The sequence below is a fragment of the Tamandua tetradactyla genome, chromosome 14 (assembly GCF_023851605.1).
Source record: "Tamandua tetradactyla isolate mTamTet1 chromosome 14, mTamTet1.pri, whole genome shotgun sequence".
Taxonomy (NCBI): Eukaryota; Metazoa; Chordata; class Mammalia; order Pilosa; family Myrmecophagidae; genus Tamandua; species Tamandua tetradactyla.
The window spans coordinates 48423368-48447200 of record NC_135340.1 but is presented as its reverse complement, the minus strand read 5'-3'; the positions used below and the strand labels follow the sequence as shown (position 1 = coordinate 48447200).

General features: G+C 33.2%; 1 protein-coding gene across 6 annotated transcripts in view; it reads left to right on the top strand.

The window, feature by feature from the left end:
- DPH6 (diphthamine biosynthesis 6) overlaps positions 1-23833 on the top strand; it is a 214355-nt gene that overhangs the window by 165948 nt on the left and 24574 nt on the right. Inside the window, exons 7-10 of one of the 6 annotated variants that reach the window (XM_077127391.1) lie at positions 367-461; positions 10119-10206; positions 18156-18242; positions 19285-21777. In XM_077127391.1, coding sequence (XP_076983506.1) covers positions 367-461; positions 10119-10206; positions 18156-18194 — 222 coding nt within the window. In that variant the 3' untranslated portion in view covers positions 18195-18242; positions 19285-21777. Of the gene's footprint in view, positions 1-366; positions 462-10118; positions 10207-11394; positions 21779-23833 lie in introns of those variants that run through there. The other 5 variants (XM_077127390.1, XR_013162324.1, XM_077127389.1 and 2 more) reach the window with 5 other exon arrangements.

The window sequence follows — 23833 nt, the reverse complement described above, 5'->3', positions numbered from 1 at the left end:
TCATTTACTACATAGTGACTGAATACCTTTCTTCTTAGCTTCCCTTTGAATCTAAAGCTAGTGTCATTCCTAAGATTTATGGGTATGTTTAAGTTTTCTCAGTATACACAAACATGTTGATTCTCACACCTTTTTACAAGGGGCTTGGGATTGTTAAAAACCCTATGCCTTATGATAACATTTTTGAAATGGCTTTAAACACATTTTTTAAAGATAAATATAAAGTGATTTTCCTGAAGTTTGCAGTCTATTGTGGAATAAAAAATTTTCTGCATGGACTTTTTCAATACAAAATAATATAAGTTAAGTGAGCATTTTTTTTGTTGTATAATTTTAGGTTTTCTGTTCCTTTTTTTCTATTTCCAGCTTTCTGAGAAATATGGAGTCCATGTTTGTGGAGAAGGTGGAGAGTATGAAACGTTCACTTTGGATTGCCCTCTATTTAAGAAGAAAATAATTGTGTAAGATATCATTTCATTCTTCCTATTCCTTGAATTTAAGTGATGGAAGCAACTTAACATTAAGCTTGAGGCAACTTTCTTCTGGAGAGATAGAATCTGTCCTCTAAATTCACAAACACTCAATTTGTTTAATACTGGTGAAGTCTTCTGAATACCTAAATCAATACCTGACAAGAGGAGGCCTTCATAGAAGACTATAAAGTTTTTAGACATTGCACTTTCCTTTACTTGCTGATTATGGCCTGCAGTAAAACTGGTACCTACACACTGACACTTTTATCCTTTCATGAAGTGTGAATTGCCTGTATTATTTATCTTTCATTACAGCTACATTTGATAAACTGCCATATCAGTAGCCTATGGGTTCCATTAACACCACCCTCTTTTTCCTTTTTCTTATCTTTAACAACTTAGAATAATACTAAACATTTCAATTATTTGGGGTTGTTTTTATATATAAACTTTGTTTTTAAATAAATTTAGTTTATGACGAATGGTGTAATTTCTTTGCCGTAAATTGCTAAAATTAGTGTAGTAAAAGCAAGAACTTTCTTCAGTTTGTTGCATTATTATCTGTGCTCTAATTTATGAAGCTCTTCTCATATGCTAAGAGAGCATTTTTTCTGCTTTCCCCAAGCTTTTATGCTTCTTGGAAAAGATTCTCAGAATTTTGATTATGCTTGATTTCATAAACCTCATCTTATGAAAGGTTGGAGTCCTTTATTGAATGGGCAACTTCAGTCTTTTCTGCACTGAGAGCCAACTTCTTTGTACATATTAATAATGACAGAAGGGGTGATCTACAAAAATTAAGACAACTCTACGTGGATTTTTAAAACAATATATTTATCTAGTGAAATATGGCCAAAGCATTTTTATTACCATATTGCAATATCCACCCACTCTTGCTTCTATTGTGTACTTTTTAAATTCTGTGCTGGTTTGAAGCTGTTATGTACCCCAAAGAAGGCCATGTTCTTTGGTCTATCCCTGTGGGGACAGACCTATTATGTTTGGGACATTTGATTAGGTTGTTTCGATTGAGATGTGACCCAGCCCATTCAAGGTGGATCTTAATACTTTCCTGGAGTCCTTTATGAGAGGATGAAAGACAGGAAAGCTGAGAGATTTTATAAGGGGAGAAATGCCCAGAGAAGCAAGAAGGACCCACAGGAGCTGAGAGAAAGGACACTGAAGCCAGAACCTGAAGGCAATGAAACCTAAGAGAAAGAGGACCAGCAGACATTGGCCATGTGCCTTTCTGGATGCCACCAACCTTTCCTCAGAGAAGGTGTCTTCCTCTTGATGCCTTTAGTTGGACATTTTCATGTACTTAGAACTGTACATTTGTAAACTAATAAACCACTATTGTAAAAGCCTACCCATTTCTGGTATTTTGCATTCCAGCAGCTTTAGCAAACCAAAATAACTTCCTTTCCATTAATAGTAATCATCATAATGATTTGGCAATTATTTATCAATTACTTGTGTCCAAAGCATTCAACTGGGTATCACTGTTGTTCAAAGATAGTCCACCTTCCACTGCAGTGGGAGGAAGACACATCTGTTTTTAATTATGCTGCAAAGTAAATGATAAATCATAAAAATAAGTTCATGAATAGAAGATATTATTTCTGGCCAAGGTGATCCTGAAATGATTCATGAATGACGTTTACATGAGCTACTACTTCTATGAAATAATACTGTTTCGTTATTCAAGAAATGCATTTATCCTCTAGAATGAAATTATAGTATGATGGGAATCTTGTGAGATATTTCCTTATTAATATGGTACTAACCAAATTAGGGACAAAAGCACAATAACCAGGAGGAAAAAAATTGTTGAAGAATAGTAATTTGCCTATTTGCCTGAAGACTTGAGGCACTAGAGTACTTCCAGAAGTCTTTATGGACAACACAGAATTATAAGCTATCTACTGCTTTTCATTATATAACCAGAATGCCTATTTACCATAGTACCTAAGACCTGGAAAATGAATCTTTTTTTGACTTCCATATTTTGCAGACAAGGAAACTAAAGCCTACTGAAACAGTGGCATGAGGGGAAATAGTTAACGGTATTAAAAAGACAGGCACCAGAGGAGAGGTATTAGAACTTTCTAGTGCCAAAATGAGTTGTTCAGTTCAGTTCAACTGAACAGACCCAGTTAAGTAGGTGGAACTTTGCAAACTGCTGCCCTGCTCTTTAGGAGTTCTTCCCATAATAAGAGACTAACAGGCACATCACCAATATGTGATAAGTGTTACCACAAAGGTATATGCCTTGAGAGTAAGAGGAAGCACTGTCTTCTTAATCATTTATCAATCACCAATCTAGTTTTGATACTCAGCATATTCTTTGCCTTTTTCTTTGTAGGCTGTGCCTTATCTCAGCTTCACAATTTCCTTACTTGATTCCTTTTCCCTAGATCATCTTCCCATTTCTTCCACTTTCCTAAGCTTTCATTTATAAAGCTTTCATCTCCCACGACTTCTACTTCTTGTTCTCATATCTGGACTCTCAGAAACCACAGTAGGCACTAATAAGTGTTTGTTAGTTGTTGCTGAATAAATTTGCCATTTTAGTGTTTGTTTATATATTCTATTTTTCATTTGCTTTTCTTTTTTTTAACTTATTTAGTCTTAAATGCTTCAGTGAGACATTTTCTGATATTATATTTGTAACACACTTTTTTTTGTAACACTTTTTGAACCACATACTAGCTGTAATTTGAACTTTTCTTGATGACTCAGTGTCACCATCTTATAGACCATTTTTAGGACTGCCAGATAATATACATGACACTAAAAAGTTATTCCTTGTTTACCTAAAATTCAAATTCAACTAGGTATCCTGTATTTTTATTCGTTAAATCTGACAACCCTACCATTAGTACATGGTGCTGTAATAATATTGAGATGTCATAGATGCATTTCAGCCATAGTTAGGTTGATTGTCTTGATATTTAAGGTGACTCAAGGCTATAATTATGCTTTCTCTATTTTGTAGTTAATTTTTACAGTTTCCTTCCTTGCTGTCGGGTCATCTGTAGTCAGAGTATAGCATCCCTCTTCTTCAATGCCCTTTCCCCTTCTGCTTGATCTTCTAATTGGTTTTCATTCACTTTTATGCATTTCTTTTTTAGAGAGTATCTGTTGAGGCATATCTTGGTCTAGTGGAAAAAGAATGTCATCTACTATAATTAACAAAGTTATTCTTCCTCTTTATCCTATCTATTTGATTGATATGGTTGAACATGCATTGCAATTTCTAATGCTGGATGTAAACAAAAGTTATTTTGTTTAAAGATAATTTCCCATATGATAGATACAATTAAAACATAACTTTAGTTCCTATAATTATTTGTTAACATTAGACCATTAAAATGCTGCATTCTGTAAATTAGAATACCTTTTTTGAGGCAAATTTATAACTTATTCTGTTATATTTTATCATAATTCTGTTATAATTTATCATAATTACTTAGCATGCACGTAATCATGTATTAAGAATCTCATTTCAAATATCTGATTCAAATGGTATTTGTTTTTGAGCAAAAGAAGATGACCTCTAAGGGAAAAGAAGTAAATGTTTACATGCAAAATTATTTTAATATAATTATAAATCTTTTCAAAGTACAGGTTGAACCCTTTTTGAATAGTATAATTTACAGAAATTTAGGTGGCTGTAGAAGTTTATTACTAGATATATTTTGTGTCAAATTCCAATTAATGCTTTTAAAATCCTGTGGGAAAGGCTGGGAAAAGTCCTTACCTGGAAGTGATTTAAAAATTTTCTAGCTGAAGAGGTTGGGGTTAATGTAATTCACTACATAGGGATAAGGAAGACAGTGTCTATATTTTAGAACCACACATACTCTTTGTGACCAATGGAAGAAAGTTTTCTTTGATCTGGAACTGAAATTTTCTGTAGTGCATAATCTAATTCAACCTATCTGTATAGTTCATTTGAACAACTGAAACACAGGAAGCACAAAATAAGAAGTCCTTTAATCCTATATATTATTGTAATGCCTGGAAACATCCTAAAGTATATTAAGCATATAATCCAAAAGTATTGGCAAAGTCCCCTGAGGGAGGGGAGAAAGAATTTGGAACTAGTAAACCTTACCATTAGGGAATCCCCTGATACTGTGTCAAACTTTAGGGACACCCTAATCAATAGGCCATGCTCTCGATCATGAGACTTATCTTGTGAAGCTTATGTAGGTAGTGGAGAAGCTTAGACTACCTATAGGGATGCCTAAGAGTTACTTCTGGGGGACCTCTGTTGTTGCTTAGATGTGGACTCACTCTCTCTAAGGCCAATTCTATAAGTGAAATCATCGCCTTCCCCACTATGTGGGACATGACATTCAGGGGTGAAAGTCTCCCTGGCAGCGTTTGAGATGACTCCCAGGGATGAATCCAGACCTGGCACCATGGGATCAACAATTACATGCTGACTAAAAGGGGGGAAATAAGTGTAATTAATAAAGTGTCAGTGGCAGAGAGAGTTCAAATAGAGTCAAGAGGCTATTCTGGAGGTTGTTCTTATGCAAGCTTCAGGTAGACCTTGCTACCTATCATAACCTGCCAAACCCCAACCAGGACCATTCCAGCCAGTCCTAAAGAACACTAGAGGCAATACATATAAGATTCCACAAGGGTCCAGGCACTAGAGTAACTTTCCAGAAACCTACAACCTCCAGATTGGTCCCTGGTCCAGATAAGTCCTGAAACCTAGCCCAGTCTCTCCAGAACATCAGATAGTTCCATCTCCATACCCCATATTAGTGAACAGACCCTTCCAGTATCAAAAATGTAGAATCGCCATAGCCCAAACAATCCCAAAGAGAGGTATGGAATGATCAAAGTGATGATGGAAGTATATATAGAAGATAGGACTTAACAAATGAATATGAGTGCTAAATCATTAAATTGATATCTCTTTAAGTCCCCAATATTTTAGAGCAGCTAGAAGTAAAAATCTGATATTGTGAAATTGTAACCCATGTCAAAGTCTGAAATATGTTCCACAACTAATTGTGGTGCTGTGCTTTGAAATTTATAGCTTTTTGTATATATGTTTTCATACACAAAAAAGGAAAAAAAGTCAATTGTGATGATAAAAAATTTTCTAACCAGAACACTGTCAGTTAGTATCTGAATTCACTCACCTTTAGATACAAATTTTTAGGTCAGAAAATGAGCTTTCTAAGGACCTCCAGTGAAAAGAATTGCAGTCTAGTCTTTAAGAGACGAGGACAATTGCAAGACATATTTAATCTCAAATATGGGATCTCCTTTATTATTACTTCATACTTTAAAATATACACGAATTAAGAACTAAAATCCAAATGTTGTATTCATGAAACTGGTAATTTTCCTCTCACTCTGAGTGAACACAAATTTTTTGATATTGTTATTTGATATAACCTTATATTTGCATTTGAGTTATTACCACAGCTACATAGTCACTAAATATTGGATGGATGGAGGTAAAGAAAGAAGGAACAAATGGTTAAATCCTTGTGTTGCAACACTATACACTCATTTTCTGCTTTCCCCACTGCTTTAGTTTGTTAAAGCTGTTGGAATACAATATGCCAGAAATGGAACAAGCTTTTAAAAAGGGAATTTATTAAGTTGCAAGTTTATACTTCTAAGGCCTTGAAAATGTCCAAATTAAAGCACCAACAAGAAGTTAGCATCGCTGAAGAAAGGCTGATACCCTCCGAAACACCTCTGTCAGTTGGGAAGGCATGTGGCTGGTGTCTGCTGGGGTCTCTGGCTTCTAGACACTTCTCTCAGCTGGGAAGGCACATGGGACATCTGCTAGCTTTCTCTCCTCATTTCATAAGGCTTCCCTGGGGAGCATTTTCCTTCTGCATCTCCAAAGATCTCTGGTTGTGTGAGCTCTGTCAACACTAAAACTTTTTCCAAAATGGGTCCCTCTTAAAAGGCTCCGATAGCAACCCCACCTTGAGTGGATGGAGACACACCTCCTAATCAAAAGTTACCATCCACAGTTGGTTGGTCACATCTCCATGAGAACAATCAAAAAAGATCCCATCCAACAATACTGAAAAGGATTTTTAAAAAATGGCTGTTCTGGGGTATGCAACAGTTTCAAACCAGCACACCCACCTACTCATATATTCTACCCATTCAAGGTATAACTCAGTACAGAGAACCATAATGTGGCATTTAGCGATGAAAGCGAAGCAAGTACTTAATCTTCACTACCTTATAACATCTATCCAGTATCACCTGGGAATTTATTTACTTTCATAAATTATTTTCCTTGTATTTAAAATTTTTGACCTATTAACCTTTATTTTTGTTATTCTAGAGAAGCTATGTGTTGTCATTAGTATATAATAGTATGCCTGTGTAAATAAATTTATATGTGGAGCTTGCATGTCTGAGAAGTTAGTCATGTGATGGTAGATAATTGAAAAAATCATTGTGGGTGTGTGATAGTTTCAGTTTACATATGCGTGTTAATGTGAGGATACTTAACAATAATTTGATAATACAGTTATTTATTTATTCAACAAATCTCTAATGAATACCAAGCTGTATGTACTGACAGTGGTGGAGTGGGGTAGGGGAATGTGAAAAAGAATGAACAAAACTTGGATCTTCTCTAAGAAGGAAGACTAGCACACAAACATATAATTATAATGTGATTGTTATGAAAGAGGTTTTCATTTTCTTGGTTGCTGAAAGCAGAGACCGTAAAATGGGTTGGCTTTTAGCAATGGAAATTTATTAGCTTACAAGCTTATAGTACTGTGTAAATACTCAAATCAAGTCATCATCAAGATGATACCTTATTCTGGACACTGCTGTCATATGTCAAGGCACTTTTGGCATATTTTGCTGGCCTGTCCCTTCTCTTCTGGGTTTCTTTACCTTCAGCTTCTTGCTTCTGTGACTTTCCCTCTCTCTCTGTCTTCATCCTATTTATGATAGACTCCAGTAAGAGGATTAAAACCCACCTGGGCCACCCTTAACTGAAGTAACCTAATCAAAAGGTCCTACTTGCAGTAGATTTATACCCACAGGAATGGTTTAGCTTTATGAACATGATTTTCTGGGGTACATACAGTTTCAAACCACAACAGGTTAACATAGTAGTCATATGTGAGCACTGTCTGACAATGCAGAGAAGGCGTCACAGAAATGACATTTGAGATGTCTGGGAGGTAAAGTGTGATTTCAAAAGGAATATATGTACACTTCTGATGAGTTCGAGTTTGGAGATCATATGTTTGAGCAAGAGAAGTAAAAAGTGCCTCGGCTCCAGCCTGGCCCGTCTTATTTAGTGGAGCGGTAAGAACAAAAAAATATGCCTAAGTCTCAAGATAATAGCATTTGTTTTGTTTTCTTTTGGAGTGAGAGGTAGGGTCTGACCTTATATTTAGGAGCGTACAATCAGGAAAGAGGATCTCAGACCTGCACCCAGCTTTCCTTTTGAAGTTGTGACTAGGGGAATAGGGGTGAGACAAAAGAGTGATAAAAGAGATCATGGAGACGCTCTTAGCTGGGAGAACCCTCAGTCTGAGAGGTAGTGATTGCACTGATTACTTACATTAAAAGGAAAGGGGAGGAAGGCAGCCACCTGGAAAGATTTATGCTGTGGCACATTGGTCTTAATTGTCTGGGTTAATCTGAGAATAGTTCGACAGATCCTGCCTCTAAGTTTCAGGGATAGGAAAATCCGTGAAGCAAATGGATACAGAAATCCTTGAAAGTTGAGTTTCAGGTAATAGTTTGTGGAAGAAAAGAAGTGCAAAAGGGGCATTATTCTGTTTGAGATCAAAAGCTGTTTATTTGAGATATAGCCTTTCCCAGTTGATTCAGGCTTTATACAAGTAAATAAAATGACATTAGTCAATTAGAGATTATGATTATAATAGAATCCATAAAAATTACATTATTCTTCATTTAGTGCTCAGAATGCTATACCTTTTCTCAGGATAACAATCTCAATTCAGAATGAAATAATTATATCAATTAAGCGGGCAATTTGCTGTCAACCTTCTGTTTCTAGTGGAGGTAACTGTCAGGAGAAGGGAGAGTCTGAAACCCATTCTACGAAGTAGTATTGGTTGGGGTTAATTATAGTTTTGGTGTCTCCATTGTCAAAGATATCAAAACCAAGCTGCTTACTTTCAGCATAATTAAGGATTGGGGTCAATTTCCAAGGCTAGGGTCAGGAATGGAGAGAATAGATTTGAAGTAAGAGTGCAATTGTAAACAGGAATTGAGGTTTGAATCTGGTTGCTAAGCTGTGATAGGACCAGAACAGGCAACTCTGAAAGAAATAAACAAAACTAGGTCTATAAACCAAGAGGTAGGTAGTCAAGACAGAGAAGCAGGTGGTAGCAAATAAGAGAGCTTCCTCAGTTTCTCCTCTTTGTCCTCCTCATTGTAACAGGAGTTATCTTTTTGCTTCCTCATAGTGTTTAAATGTAGCCTGTACAGGCAGGTTATAACTTTCTATCAGGACTCTAACGATTCTATTTCTATTGTAAGTTGCTTTCTATTTAATGTTATAGAAGGTATTTTTAGTATCTTTTTTTATTCCTGAGCATTAGCAAGATGCAAATTTGATACAGAAAGTTCATGAATGATAATTGATTATTTTTTATCATCAAATATATTTTTTCTGTATCTTGGAACTTTCAAGTGGCAATTAAACAGATTTTGCTCACAGAATTTAACAGTTTGGAGCCAAGTATTTTGAGGTCTCTTCTATTGCTACTAAATAACTTTGCACTGCAAAGTTGATTCAATTCTTTTTTCATTAGTGGCTGAATGTCAAAGTAAGGATTTATTTTGCTGTACTACTACTGTTAAATGTTAATAATATATTAATATTAACAATAATAGCACTAGTTTGCTGAAACGTTAGGCATGAAGAATTTCTATTTTTTAAAATTTCAATTGGAATGTAAAACATTATTGCTTTCATAATAAACAACAATAAAAATAATTAGTTATTAGAACTTCACACATAATGTTAGTTATTCATATGTGCTTTACAGGGTGTCTTTGATAAAAATTGAGTTAATTTACATGTATCCATATGGTGCCAGCAAGCAGTTCATATCATTTTACCTGAATGTGGTAATTACTATGTCAGACAATCAATTTTAATAGCAATGATATTGCAGTGTGAAGAGTTCATCTAGAGCTTAAAACCATCACCAGCACTGCTTTTGTGAAGGATAATTAAGATTTTGTGTGAAACACTGAATGAATTACCTCTTGAAAATGAAAAGAATAATGAAGATGAAGCACTATTGTTTAATGTTTATCCCATATCAAGTAACTTTGTGAAAATGGAATTGAATAGAAATGTAAGTCTTAAAACTATTCGAAGTGCTTTGAGTGAACCTGAAAGTTGAACTGTATGTCCTTATAAAGATAAAAAGCTTCATTTCTTTTCTTAAAAGTTTGGTGTTTCTAATCTTTTTCTCTGGGAAATATTGGATTATTAAAATGTGTGCTAATTACTAAATATTGTATGTCAATGGAAATAAATACTAAACAACGGTCATTGGTATTCTCTAGCCAATAGCTGTAAATGGTTTCTCACAATTTATATTAGATAAATGCATTATAAATTTTTTTATTTTTCAGGGATTCATCAGAAGTAGTTATACATTCAGCTGATGCATTTGCACCTGTGGCTTATCTACACTTTTTGGAATTGCACTTAGAGGATAAGGCAAGTAAATCTAAGATTAACATTGATTTCATTAGAAAGTTGAGCTACTTGCACTGGCTCTGTATATGTAATTCTGTAGCAACAGATAAAAGGGTAAAATACCTATTTTATCTTTAGTAAACTTTAGTCAGATCTTCACTCAAAAAATAAGAATTTGGATATGTTTATAGTTTTGAGAATTCTACATGATAGAAAAGATATTTCTGATGAATTTGTTGTATAGTTGGGAAAAAATCATTAATACATTAAAACGATAATGACAGGACAGTACATAACTAGTTAGATAAGGGTAGAGTTATTTCACATAAGCAATGGGGAAAAGTTTGAAGATTGATTAGATCTTCATTATACAAGGTTTAAGAGAGGGAAAAAAAGAGAAAATAATTTTTCAAAAAATTTACAGGGGAGCAGTAGTATAAGTGTAAGCTGTAAAGTGAGAAAGAAGAAGTGTTATAAAGAGTTTTTTAAATACATTGTCAAAGTACAGAAGACTATTGATTTAAAGATGTCTTATGAAATAGGTAAAAATGTGGATTTGATCCTTTGAAAGATCTGATCCTTGAGATGTTTGCTTTATATTTCTCACTACAGAAAAGATAGCTGAAATTATTTGAGGGAATGAGTGTAGTGACACTAAAAGGATTGAAAAAAATTCTCTCCATCATTAGTGTTATATTACAAAGTCTTGAGCAAATTCAGTTACATGATAGGGAGTCTGAAGAAACAAGAGGATTAATGAGCATTTGGCAAGGGTAGGAAATAAATGATCACCCAGAAATCTCAGAAAGAGAGTTTCTAGAAATAGAGACTGTTGGTACCAATTCTAGAGAAAAATGAGGATAAACAAGATAGAAAATAAGTCATTGAATTGGGCTGGATGGTAAGCATATGAAATTATGCTATCCAAAATATTTCACATCCATTAAATGGAATCCCTTACTTCTAGGTCTCTGCTACTTTTGCCCCCATATCCATAAACAGAAAAATCTAAAACACCGAATTCTTGTCTAGATGTTTCTGCCATTATGTGTTCAGTTTGACATGAATAGCTCACTCTCCACCTAGTTTTGGTATTTGTTTTTCATAGTCCATTTGCCTATTGCATAAAACAGCATTATTTCTTTCAGATGAGATAAACACTGACACTGAAAAAATATAAAAATATGTGTGCATTTTCCTTTTTTTTAGGTGTCCCCCGTGCCTGATAACTCCAGAACATCTAATTATATATATAACTGTTGAAAAGCATTTTTGTTTTTTGTACATGGTTTACTAACCTATCATTTCTATATGGAAAAAGTTATATAATATTTGCTTGATTATTGTAACTAGAATTTTCTAATTGCTGTTTTTTTCTGGGTTGCTTAGAAATTATATACCTTCATGAGAAGTTAACAGAACCATTGATTAATTGAGGAAATGTGAATGTCTTGCTCCTTGGTATTGCCAACTTCCTCAGGATTTGTTCTTTCTGTCTTTTGTTAACACATCCTCCTCCTGACCTGAATGTGATAATATGCTTTTATTTCCTTTTTACTCCATCTCTATAACCTGTCTTTGCTTTCATCAAAGTGGTTTCTTTTCCTCCTCTCTTCCTTCCTCCTATCTCTACCAATAATATGATACAGAGATTTTGAAAATGAGGATGAAAAGGCGATCACTTTATTTAGCTTGTCAAACTTATTTTACTGGACATCACCAAAGTGATTTATCATTTTTGTTTTGAATATTTTCATTGTTGAACCATTTCATCATTATTGACCATTTTGGAAGAATATAATCAACTCTTACTGGTTCTTTTATTTCTAAATGACTTTAGAAAACTTTGTTTTATTTTCAGTGTTATAACTTAGTATGCTAAATGGTGCCTTAGTTAAAACTGTTTTTATAGCAGGAAACAGACTTTGAAGTAGCAAGATTATTATAGAAATGGGAAACTTGGCATCTTCTTAGTGTGAGTTCAGAAAAATAGTGAGAGCTACGTTACCAGAAATCTCATTGCATATTAATGGCTCAGATTAGCTGGCATACCCATTCCAGAATCGGTCAGGGTCCAGCATACAGCTTTGGCCACATCACCATCTTTACTTCTGAACCCACCAAAACAGTAAGAAGTTGGTTCTCTAGGGGCAAAAAAGAAGTATGGTTACCAAAGAACAGATGAATAGATGCTAGATAGCCAAAATGACAGATACCCAAGTGTTTTTTTTTAAATCACATTGTGATTTCAAACTCTTATTAACAAATTAACGAACACTTTATCCCAACTAACAGTGAGGCCTAGAATCCTGTACTCAATTAGAATACCATTCTGAAATCCATAACTGTTCCCTAAATTCCTTCTGTTTCCACTTACTCTATGACATGTTTTGTAGTTTAGCTTGACCTCAGTTACCTTGATGAACTGCTTTGTCTTTTCTTAGTCCTCATAATTCTAATCCTTTCCCTTGGTAATATTGGCCACCATCTCCTTTTTGAAATTTTCCCCTATAATGCTTATATATCACTGTTCTATTCTGACTTTTATTCAGCCTCTCTCGAGTTTTCATCTGTCTCCTTTGGTAGATTATCTTCTTGTTGTTCCCTTCTGTGTACCTATTCCTCAATTTCTTTTTATGGCACTCTTCTTTTTTCCCTTTTTCCCAAATATTCTCTCCTTCAGGAATTTTATCTGTTCCTGCAAATTTACTTATTACCTCTATGCATTCCCAAATCATTCTATTTCTTGTTTTTATACTACTCTTTCGATCCTTTCTCCTTAACTCTAGATCCTGATTGGCTGCTGCTGCACATGGCAGTATTAGCAATTGCAGTATATACAATCCTTGAACTCATTATCCTATCCAAATGTTCTTTTTCCCTGTTTTTTTGTTTGTTTGTTTCTTTGTTTTGTTTTTTTAATATGACTGCTTCCCCCTATTACCAGGTGCTGTATATTGGCATCATCTCTGACAGCTCCCTTATCATTGACATTCAGTTTGTTCTAATCCTTTTTAGTTCCAAAATATAAAATTTTTAAATGTCTCTTACACCATTCCATCCCTATGCCTGTCTCTCTAGTTAAAGTAGTTTCTTGCCCAAACTCTTAGGCATGACACATCTCTGAGTGGACTTCTTGCATTTTCCCCAAATTTGATTCCACTGCCATATTGATTTTTCTTTCTACTTTTTAAGTTTCTACACAAAAATCCACAATAATGCTGCATTGTCTCCTAAACAAATAAATGACCCCTTAATTCACGGGAATTAAGGGCTATCTCGTATTATCCCTTGTCTTTTTTTGGTCCTGCCCCATGACTCCCCTACATGTGTCCTTTACTCCAATAATAATGAAACATTGAACACTCCCTTTTTATCCCTTCTGATTCTCTGCTCCCTTGCCTTGGCTCATTCTGTCTTATCTGCCTTCCTTTCTTCCCTTTCTTTAACTGTTTACATCCTGCCTGTTAAATAGAGTTTACCTCAAATATTTTCTCATCTTTTTAGTCTCACCAGAAGAGTTACTGTAGCCCTTTATTTCTCCCTTTCTTGTGACAAATACATTTTTTCAGCTTTACTTTATAGATGAAGGGCTTATTTTATTTCTGCTAGATTGTAGTAAAATCTAATACAAATCTTGGAAACTGAGACTCTTCTTTTTTCTTTCTCTTATATACCCTTTATAACAGTTATTAGGTCTGCAGTAAAAATTTTTGAATTTAACTAATTGTTACTTTCAACTTTATTTTTTCTTTCTATATACTTTTGATATACTTGTGGTTTTGTTTCATGTTTCACATCTTTTAATGTCATGTCAATTTACTTCTTATTTTTTTTTCATATCTGGTTGTTAGAAAAAAGTGCTTCAAGCAAACTAGAATATAAAATACAACTTTTAAGGAGGTTGCTGATATAAATTTTAGTTATCACTTAGATTTTCACTCTCTATACCATGACCCTTAAACTTTCCTATTAAATAATTGATCCATTTGAATTTTACCTTTAAGTAAAATGTTAAATTATTAATGTGAGTGTAAAAATGATATCAACTAAGCATGGGATCCCAAACAAAATAGCTGGATAATGGAAAGCTCTGGGTTAAAAATGAGGAAATATATTAAAATTTCTTTAGGGCCCTGACTTTATTGCTTCTGGCAAACTTGATGCTAAAATGTACCATACATCACTACTATGACAGGCTTGAGAAAATGAAAAATACAAAGCTTTACATAAATCAAGCAAAAAATCATATTAAAATGCATAACCTTTTACAGAAGAATCAAAATTTTTACTTTTAACTATTTGGAAGCTCTCTCTTCCTTAGATAGTTATTTTTAAATTTCCAAACAGCTTTGTGATTAAACTCCATTAAATGGTGTTACTAATTAATTGCTAACAAAGCCATTGTATTTTTAAAGAGATTAGGTTCAGACAAATTTAGTCCCAATGTTATAATATGCCTAGCACATAGTATTTAATTTTGTTTTACTTGAAATAATCTCATGGGATAATTGTATATTACATATTTTATATAATTATAAAAACTCACATTATTAGAAGTTATAACTTTTGAAAGACACTTTCTGTCTCATAGTCCATTGTTGACTCTCAGTTTTTATGCTTTATTTTAGAAATATCATCAAATGGTTTTTAAAAACTTCATACTATGTCATATTAAACTATCTTTGTGCTTTATTTTTCCTTTAATCCAACAAATACCTATGAGCACCTACTGTGTTTTAAAAACTGTGTTAGGTCCACATGGAATTCACCATAAATATTGACAAATTACAGAATAATTCTAATTTTAACTAAGTTGAAGTGATTACCAGTAATCATTATACCCAGTATCATGATTCCAGGGATAGATATTGCTAGTTTGGTGTAACTTTAGTTCGAAGTTGTGACCATAATTTATTTTTTTGATCCAGGTTTAGAGTGATAAATATCATATGATCCTGTTTTAGATTAAATTCTGTCCCTCAAAAAGATATGTTAAAGTCCTAACACACAGTACCTCTGAATGTAATCTTATTTGGAAATAGGGTTTTTGTAGATGTAATCAAGTTAACAGGGTGAAATGGAGAGGCGACATAGACACAGAGAGGAGAATACATTGTGAGTATGGCCATATAAGGATGAAGTCAGAGATTGGAGATGCTACAAGCCAAGAAATTCTGGGGCAGCCATAAACTAGAAAGAGGGAAGGAAGCAAAGAAGTTCCTCCCTGAAGAACATATCATGAAGTTTACATCTTAAGGAGTGAGACAGACAAAAAAAGTAAAATAAAATGTATAGGATGGAAAGGATCATAGGAAATTTGCCTCATTGTCCATAAACATGGGGAATGGATTTCAGAGGATAAGCATGATCTGGGAATACTGGGTTTCTTGTGGTAACAAATTTAAGCCCAAATTGAGGGTAACAAAACTGTTCTTTGGGTCTCAAGGCAGAGAGTGGTAGTGAGTGAGCTGTGAGTACTGGGGAGGGGGACAGGAAGGAAGGGGTAAGGGTCTTGCTACGAGTCTGTAGACATAGCTGAAAAGTGACTCACTGAACTGAAAGATAGGTAAGAACAAAATATGCAGAATGAAGCCTGGAGAGAAGAAAAGGTAGAAAATACACATAAGAGGATAAGAGACATGGAAACAGATGTTCTAAAATACATGACGTTAGAATACCAAAAAGAAGGAGAAATAATGGGGAAGATGCAATATTTGAAAAGATTTTAGCTGAGAACTTTCCAAAATTTATGAAATACACTCAGGGCAGAGAGTCAAAGAAGTCCTGTGAACCCCAAACAAAATAAAAATCATATCATGATAAAACTGTTGAAAACAAAAGACAAAAAATTGATAACAGCCAAAACAGGTTAAAAACAGGCTATTAAAAAAAAACAGGCTACTTTAAAAGAAGCAACAATCAAAACCTAACCTATCAACAGAAAAATTGAAGCCAGAAGACAATGAGATCATATCTTTTAGGTATTGAACAAAAATAACCGCCATCCAATAATTCTGTACCCAGCAAAAATATCCTTCAAGAATACCAGTGAGAAAACTTTCAGGCATAATAGTAATGAATTAGTTAAAAAAAAAAACTCATTTAATTGTACAACTTATGGTTTGTTCATTTCATAGTATATATGTTTTTTTTTCACAAAATAATAAACAAATATTGAATCTAGGTAATGTGCATGCTGAGGTGTTTAGGAATAGAGCATAATGATTTTTTCAACTTACTTTGAAATTCATCCAAAAATATAAGGTGGATTAATAAGTGAATGGATGAATGCATGTTCATGGTAAAATCCTTTACTTTTCTACATGTTTAAAAATGTCTTAATAAAATATTGAGTAACAAATAGAAGTGAAGAAATTTTCAAACAAAATCTAAGGCAATTCACTATAAGCAGACCCACACCAAAGTATACTAGAGGATGTTTAGCAGAAGAAAATGATCCCACATGGAGGATCAGAGATGCAGGAAAGATCAAAGAGCAATGAGTTAAATATACAGCAACACATATAAGTCAGGGTTCAGGGGAAACCAAGTTAAATTGGTCAAGTGTTACACTGTCAATGAAAAGGGCCTATGTTTATATTAATGATAAACTTTTATAAATCAAGAAAACATAGTATAAACTACTTTAAGTAATTGTAATATATAATTAAGTAGGTATAACATGCAATCTAATGGAGGGGAAAAATAGATTAAATTATTTTTATAATGGCAAGAGAAGAGTATATAAGTAACAGAAAAGGTAGCATAAAAAAAATCTTGTGTGAGTATAGATTTAAACATAAATATGTCAATAATTAAAGATAAATGAATCAAATGTCCCAATAAAAGATAAGAAAATCAAACTATAAAAAGGAAACCTAAATTATTTGCTGTTTGGAAGAGTCACAGCTAAAAATAGTAGTGCAGGAAGATTGAAATTAAAAGGATAGGAAAGCACATGCTGTGTAAACACAAGGCAAAAGAGAGTTCATGTAGCGATTTTAATAGAAGACAAAATAGGCTTTAAGAAGAAAAACATATCTATTGACTTAAAGTACATTTCATAGTGTTAAAAGGTTTAATTCATCAGGGAGGTTTAACAGTCCTAAATTTGTATGCATGTGATAGTCTCACAATTTATATAACAAAAACTGGCAATAAGGGGAAATAGACAAATCCAGTCATGGGTGAGATTGGCACATGCCTCTCTCAGGCATTAATGGAAAAAGCAGACTGAAAAAAAAACATTAAGAATATAGAAGATTAAAACAACATGATTACAAGCTTGTCCCAATATACATATAGAAACACTACACCCAATAACTGCAAAACACATATTCTTTTCAAACTAGAAAGTATACATCCAATAACTGCAAAACGCATACTCTTTTCAAACAAACTAGAAAGTATACAAACTAGAAAGTATACAAAAAAAATCACATAGGGGTGTGAATGATTTCTGTCAGGTAGAAAAAATAACTCCAGAAGATAGTGTGTTTTTATTTTTGCTCTTTAGGACATTAAACAGTTGTGTATTTTTACCCATTGATCTTATTATAGCATTCTTTCCTTACGTATATGTTTCCTCTGATTCTCTTAGTATCAACTTTATATTCAGTGGAGTAAATAAATCTTTCTGATATTGATACATGATCAATCTATATTTGCATGTCTCATAATTCTAACTTTAACAATAGACACATATATATTTTGAAATGATAAAACCTGATAATGTTAAAAAAAGGACAATTATAAGTCACATTCATGAATATAGATTTTTAAATCCTTCACAAATCTAGTGAAATATAAAATGAATAATTCTTTACTACTAAGTTGAATAATTCAGAGATGCAAGGTTGATTTGGTATCTAAGAAGAAACCATTAAATTCACATATTAACAAAATAACAAAGACAATAAAGACAATATATGATCATATCAATAAATACAGCTAACATTATACTTCAGGGTGAAATGATAAAACCTTTGTGCTGGAGTTTAGTGTGACAAGACAGAATGCCTGATATTACCACTTCCATTCAACCAGTGAGTAAGGTAAGAAAAATAAACAAGTGTATAAGTTCTGGAAAAGAAATAAAACTACCATTATTTGCAGATGATGACCGTATACATGGAAAATGCATAACATACAGGCACATTCTTACGATTAATAGCAAATATGGCAATGTTTCTAGCTACAGGTTAATTTAATAAAAGTTTCGTTTATGTATACCAAGAAATAGAAAGTGAACCAGGCTGCCTTCCACTTAACATGTGGAGTGACCTTGGGCAAGTTTCCTAACCTCTCTTACCTCAGTTTCTTCATCTGTAAATTGGAAATGATATTATTATATTTTACTGATACTAAGACACGTTTTCCATATTTTAACATCTTTGAAATTATGATGAGTGTTAAATTTGATGAAATATGGTAGCATATACCTCATAAGGTATCTTTTAAAAATCTACTTATTTTTAATTGTTAAAATACACATAACAAAACTATACTAAGCAGACAATTCTTTAACATTAGTATATTGACAATATTGTGTAACTTTCACCACTCTACTCCAGACTACTTTACAATCCAAACCAAAACTCACATTCCTCATTCCCCAATTCAGCTACCCCTTGTAATCACTATTCCGCTTTTTTTCTGAGGGATTTACTTATTCTAAGTATTTCGTATAAGAAAACAGTGCAATATTTGCCCTTTTGTGTCTGTATTATTTCACAACGCAATGCTTTCAAGGTATATCCATGTTGTAGCATGAACCAGCATTAAGGTGGTTTTAAGGATTAAATGAGTAAATAAACTTAATGTATTTACCATGGAGCTTGGCACTTAATAAATGTTCAGTAAAAGTTAGCTATACTTACAGTTTTCTTCCATTGTGTTTTCTAACAAGTTATTGTTTGTGTAAAGAAAGCTTCTGATTTTTTATGAATTAATTTTTCAAAACTGTTAAAATTTTACCTCTAATATATTTATAGCTGACTCCTGAATTTTGCAAAACTATTAGACATATAAATTTATATTAAATATTTATAAATTTCATTTCATTATTTCGAGTGCCATGTTTTTCTGTACCTCAAGGACAATTCATTGGCTTTGAGCCCATCTTCCTTCTTAAGATTAAATGAAACTTCACCAGGACCCAGCATCATGGGATTGAGAAAGCCTTCTTGACCAAAAGGGGGAAGAGAGAAATGATTCAAAATAAAGTTCCAGTGACTGAGAGGTTATCCTGGAGGTTATTCTTATGCATTATATAGATATCCCTTTTTAGTTTATGGCGTATTGGAGTAGCTGGAGGGAAGTACCTGAAACTGTTGAGCTGTGTTCCAGTAGCCTTGATTTTTGAAGACAATTGTATAAAGACACAACATTTACAATGTGACCATGTAATTGTGAAAACTTTGTGTCTGATGCTCCTTTTATCCAGGGTATGGACCGATGAGTAAAAAAAATATGGATAACAAATAAATAAATAATAGGGGGTATAAAGGGTAGAATAAATTGGGTAGATGGACTAGTGATCAATAAGAGGGAAGGATAAAGGGTATGGGGTGTATGAGTTTTTTCTTTGTATTTCTTTTTCTGGAGTGATGCAAATGTTCTAAAATATGATCATCGTGATAAATACCCAACTATGTGATGATATTGTGAGCCATTGATTGGACACCAAAAATGAACTGTATGTGTGTGAAGATTTATCAATAAAAATATATATTAAAAAAAAAAAAAGAAGAAATAAGTCAGCTCCTATCTTGGGAATTCTGATACCTGAGGGAGCTCCTGCCTTATTGACATCTTCAGTGTGACAAATCATTTTTTACCTCCCTGTCTTTAACTTCATGAGATACAGTCATTGTATTAGTTTTTAACCTGGTGATAATGTTAAGTATATTTTATCAGTAAAACTAATTAAAAAAAAGGACAATTGTTATTTCAATGATAATAGTAATGCTAACAATAATGGTGATGGTGCTAAGCAGCAGTAATGTAGAGCCTGCTGTCCATCAGGCGCTGTTCTAAACATTTTACATGTCAAGGTCCTTGCTTTGTTTCTTTTTAATGGCAACAGTTAAATTATGGTACATCAAGTTCATGCAATATTATATAGCCATTGAAAATATTAACCATGCAGAATATATAATATTGAAATTTTCTTTTTGCATATCTTTAAAAGGTAAACAGATAATTGTGTCTACAGTAAGATTGTAGGTATATAAAATTTATGCATCTGAAAAAAGGACTAAAAAACATGAAAAATGATTTGCCAGAAAGGAATTCTAGATTTTTTTTTTCAAAATTTTTCTTATTTGTGTTAAAGTTAGGTAATAATTTATTAAAAATGCCAAGGGTTTACAATCTAGGGACACAAAACAATCTATAGGTACACATTTAAAGAAAAGGAACAACTTCCCAATATATCACAAATGCAGAATTTTTGTGAGAAATCAAAAGACTGATTTTTTTTTCAATATAATGTTTAAATTAGTATATGGTACCTTTTCAGCATATTAAAAGTGAGATGAAGAATTAAAGTAGATCCCTGGAAGCAGTAAAGTAGTAGTAGACAGACTAGAAAAAAAAAGTCTCAAGAATTTAAGGTTAAAGCAAAGCAAGGATAAAAAAGTAGTTCAGTCTCAAATAGTAAAAATTAGTTAATCATAAACAATGTCTAAATTCTTATATTATTTGAGTAATAATATTTTAATAATGAATGATAGCAGTAGGTTGAATGCCACATTGCACCAAAGATTTTATCCTTATTAAGAAAATAGTGTAATCTAATATTTTGCAACTACACATTTTATAGTCTCAGTTGATCGTTTGTGCATGTGGATGGATTGTTGATCTATGTTAAACAAAAAAAAAAAACATTTTCTCTCAAAAAAATGACTCTTAATAATTTTACTAAAAGACCTACTATAAGGTCGTTGCAGAAATAAGATTCCCCACTAATTTAAAAGTAATTCCCCTAGATTAGGAACACTGCAGTTCAAGTTCAGTTAAAATGAGATACAGGTTAGGAGTTACTACCTGCTTTTATTTTTACATGTTAACTACCACATAATAGATAAATAATTTTCCAACTTCATTGTAACCAAGTAAAATTCAGAATAGAATTATGGATTCCAGAAACCTAAGTTTTTATTTTGTTTATAATTTACACAGTAGTCCACATGTATAGGGAAATTTCACAACATATTTTATCATGTACTATTTAATTGATTTTTTGTTGATTCAATTTGATGGCTGTCATTTGGTCATTTATTTAATTAAATAAACTAATGTCTAATGAGAGAATATAAAGTCCTTTTGGATTCTAGATTTTTGAACTTTCTTTTAAACCTTTTCTGAATTATGTTTCCTAAAAGAATGGGGGATGGTAACCGAAGTCTTTCCTGAAAACTTTTGAATGTAGAACTTTGATTAACTAAAGACTTTCTTTGCTTGTTCAAGTCAAACATTTATGTATATTTTGAATTTCTGGTTTAGACTTTGCATCGAGGCCTAATTATAAGCCAAGGGTCAGTTCCAGTGCATATAATCTGGCTTTCAGCTTGGAACCAACATTTTTCTAATAACAGGACATTTTTAAATGTGCTTAAGATTGACAATTTGTATTTCCTCTTTGGACTTACTGTATGTCCTTCTGTTTCTTTTTTGTTTCCTGTCTAGCTCCTCTTTATCATCAATGGTGATCATAAACTTCTTAAAAAAAAAAAAAAAGCCATCTTACAGTAAAATGTAGACTTAATGTTTCAAACTTATCTTCTTTCTTTTTTAATTTTTTTTTACATGGGCAGTTATCTTAATTTCTTAATTTTTAATTTGCCTTAAGCGCAACTAATCTTTGTTAAACATGAGAAATAATGCCTAATACAGAGAAAACCTAGCTATGTCTCTCATTAATTAGTCTAGTCCCACTGAATGGTCTATATGCAAAGCTTCCTTCCTGCCTCTCCTCATTTGTTTCTCCTAGTAACATCATATTTTTCCACATGTGAAATAAATATTGCTGGACAGATATTGTTTTATACATCACATTTCCTGTGATGGAAATATCAATATCTAAAATGGTTTTAGAGATAAAGTACTTGGACATGGCCTTGACATATTTTTATAGTTTCTTACTGTAAAGACTATAAGTGCTATCAGGATCCTTTCTCTGCTATTTACTGCTATAATATCACAGGGCCTCGTATTTGATAGGCATGCAATAAATATTTGTTGAATTAAGTTGACTTAAATTAGCTAATCCTTTACATTTTTCAAGGGATGAGTGATTTACTTAAAATCCACCTTTTAAAGTACAGTAGGTTCCTACCTGTTTATACCTACAGATAGTTACTGGAGCACAAGGCAGTATGTAATAGGAAATGAGGCAGTGATCTAAGTAAGAACATCATGAACTTTTGTGTGATACTGTGCTGGTTTGAAAGGATGTATGTACCCTAGAAAAGCCGTGTTTGACTCCTAATCCCGTTTTGTAAAGGCAGCCCTTTCTTCTAATTCCTGTTCAGTATTGTATATTTGAAACTGATTACATCATCTCCCTGGAGACGAGATTTAATCAAGAGTAGCTGTTGGGCTGGATTAGGTGGAGGTGTGTTGCCACCTATTTGGGTGGGTCTTGATTAGTTTACTGGAGTCCTATAAAAGAGAAAGGATTTTGGAGAATGCAAGAGATTCAGAGAGCAGAGAATGCTGCAGCACCACAAAGCAGAGTCCACGAGCCAGCGACCTTTGGAGATGAAGAAGGAAAAACACCTCCCAGGGAGTTTCATGAAACCAGACGCCAGGAGAGAAAGCTAGCAGATGACGCTGTGCTCACCATGTGCCCTTCCAGCTGAGAGAGAAACCATGACTGTGTTCACCATGTGCCTTCTCACTTGAGAGAGACACCCTGAACTTCATGAGCCTTTTTGAACCAAGGTATCTTTCCCTGGATGCCTGTGATTGGACATTTCTATAGACTTGTTTTAATTAGGACATTTTTTTCAGCCTTAGAACTGTAAACTAGCAATTTATTACATTCCCCTTTTAAAAGCCATTCCATTTCTGGTATATTGCATTCCGGCAGCTAGCAAACTAGAACAGGTGTATAGAAACATCATCATCCTTTTTTAGTCTGTGTGTTTGTGAAAATGTAGAGTCAGGAGGGTTGGTCACAGGATAAAGTGGACACCCTGGAGATAATTCTGTGTTGAGTGCTGAATCTTCAAGTCAGTTTTTTTCTGTATCGAATGGAGATTTTAGAGTAAATAATGATATTTACTTGAGAACTTTTCCTGATAATAATTCAGAAGAAAACAACATTCAATTTGTTATCAAACATGTTTTTTAAATTAAGGCATTTATATGATTAAGTATAGGTGTTTTTTAATTTTGTCTTTTAAAAGATCAAAGCCCATGTGTTTTTTTGTTTGTGTTTTTTCATGTGGTTATTTTGACTTTTTAAAGATTATAGATTTTGCATTGACCATTTGTGGTAGTATGTCTTTCATTTTGCTGTATTTCCTTAAGTTTTAATATAAACATTGCTATGATTGTTGATAATATCAAGGAATTAATATTTTAGGTGTGACAATGGTATTTTGGTTTTATTTTAGAAGGAAAAGAGTTCCCTGTC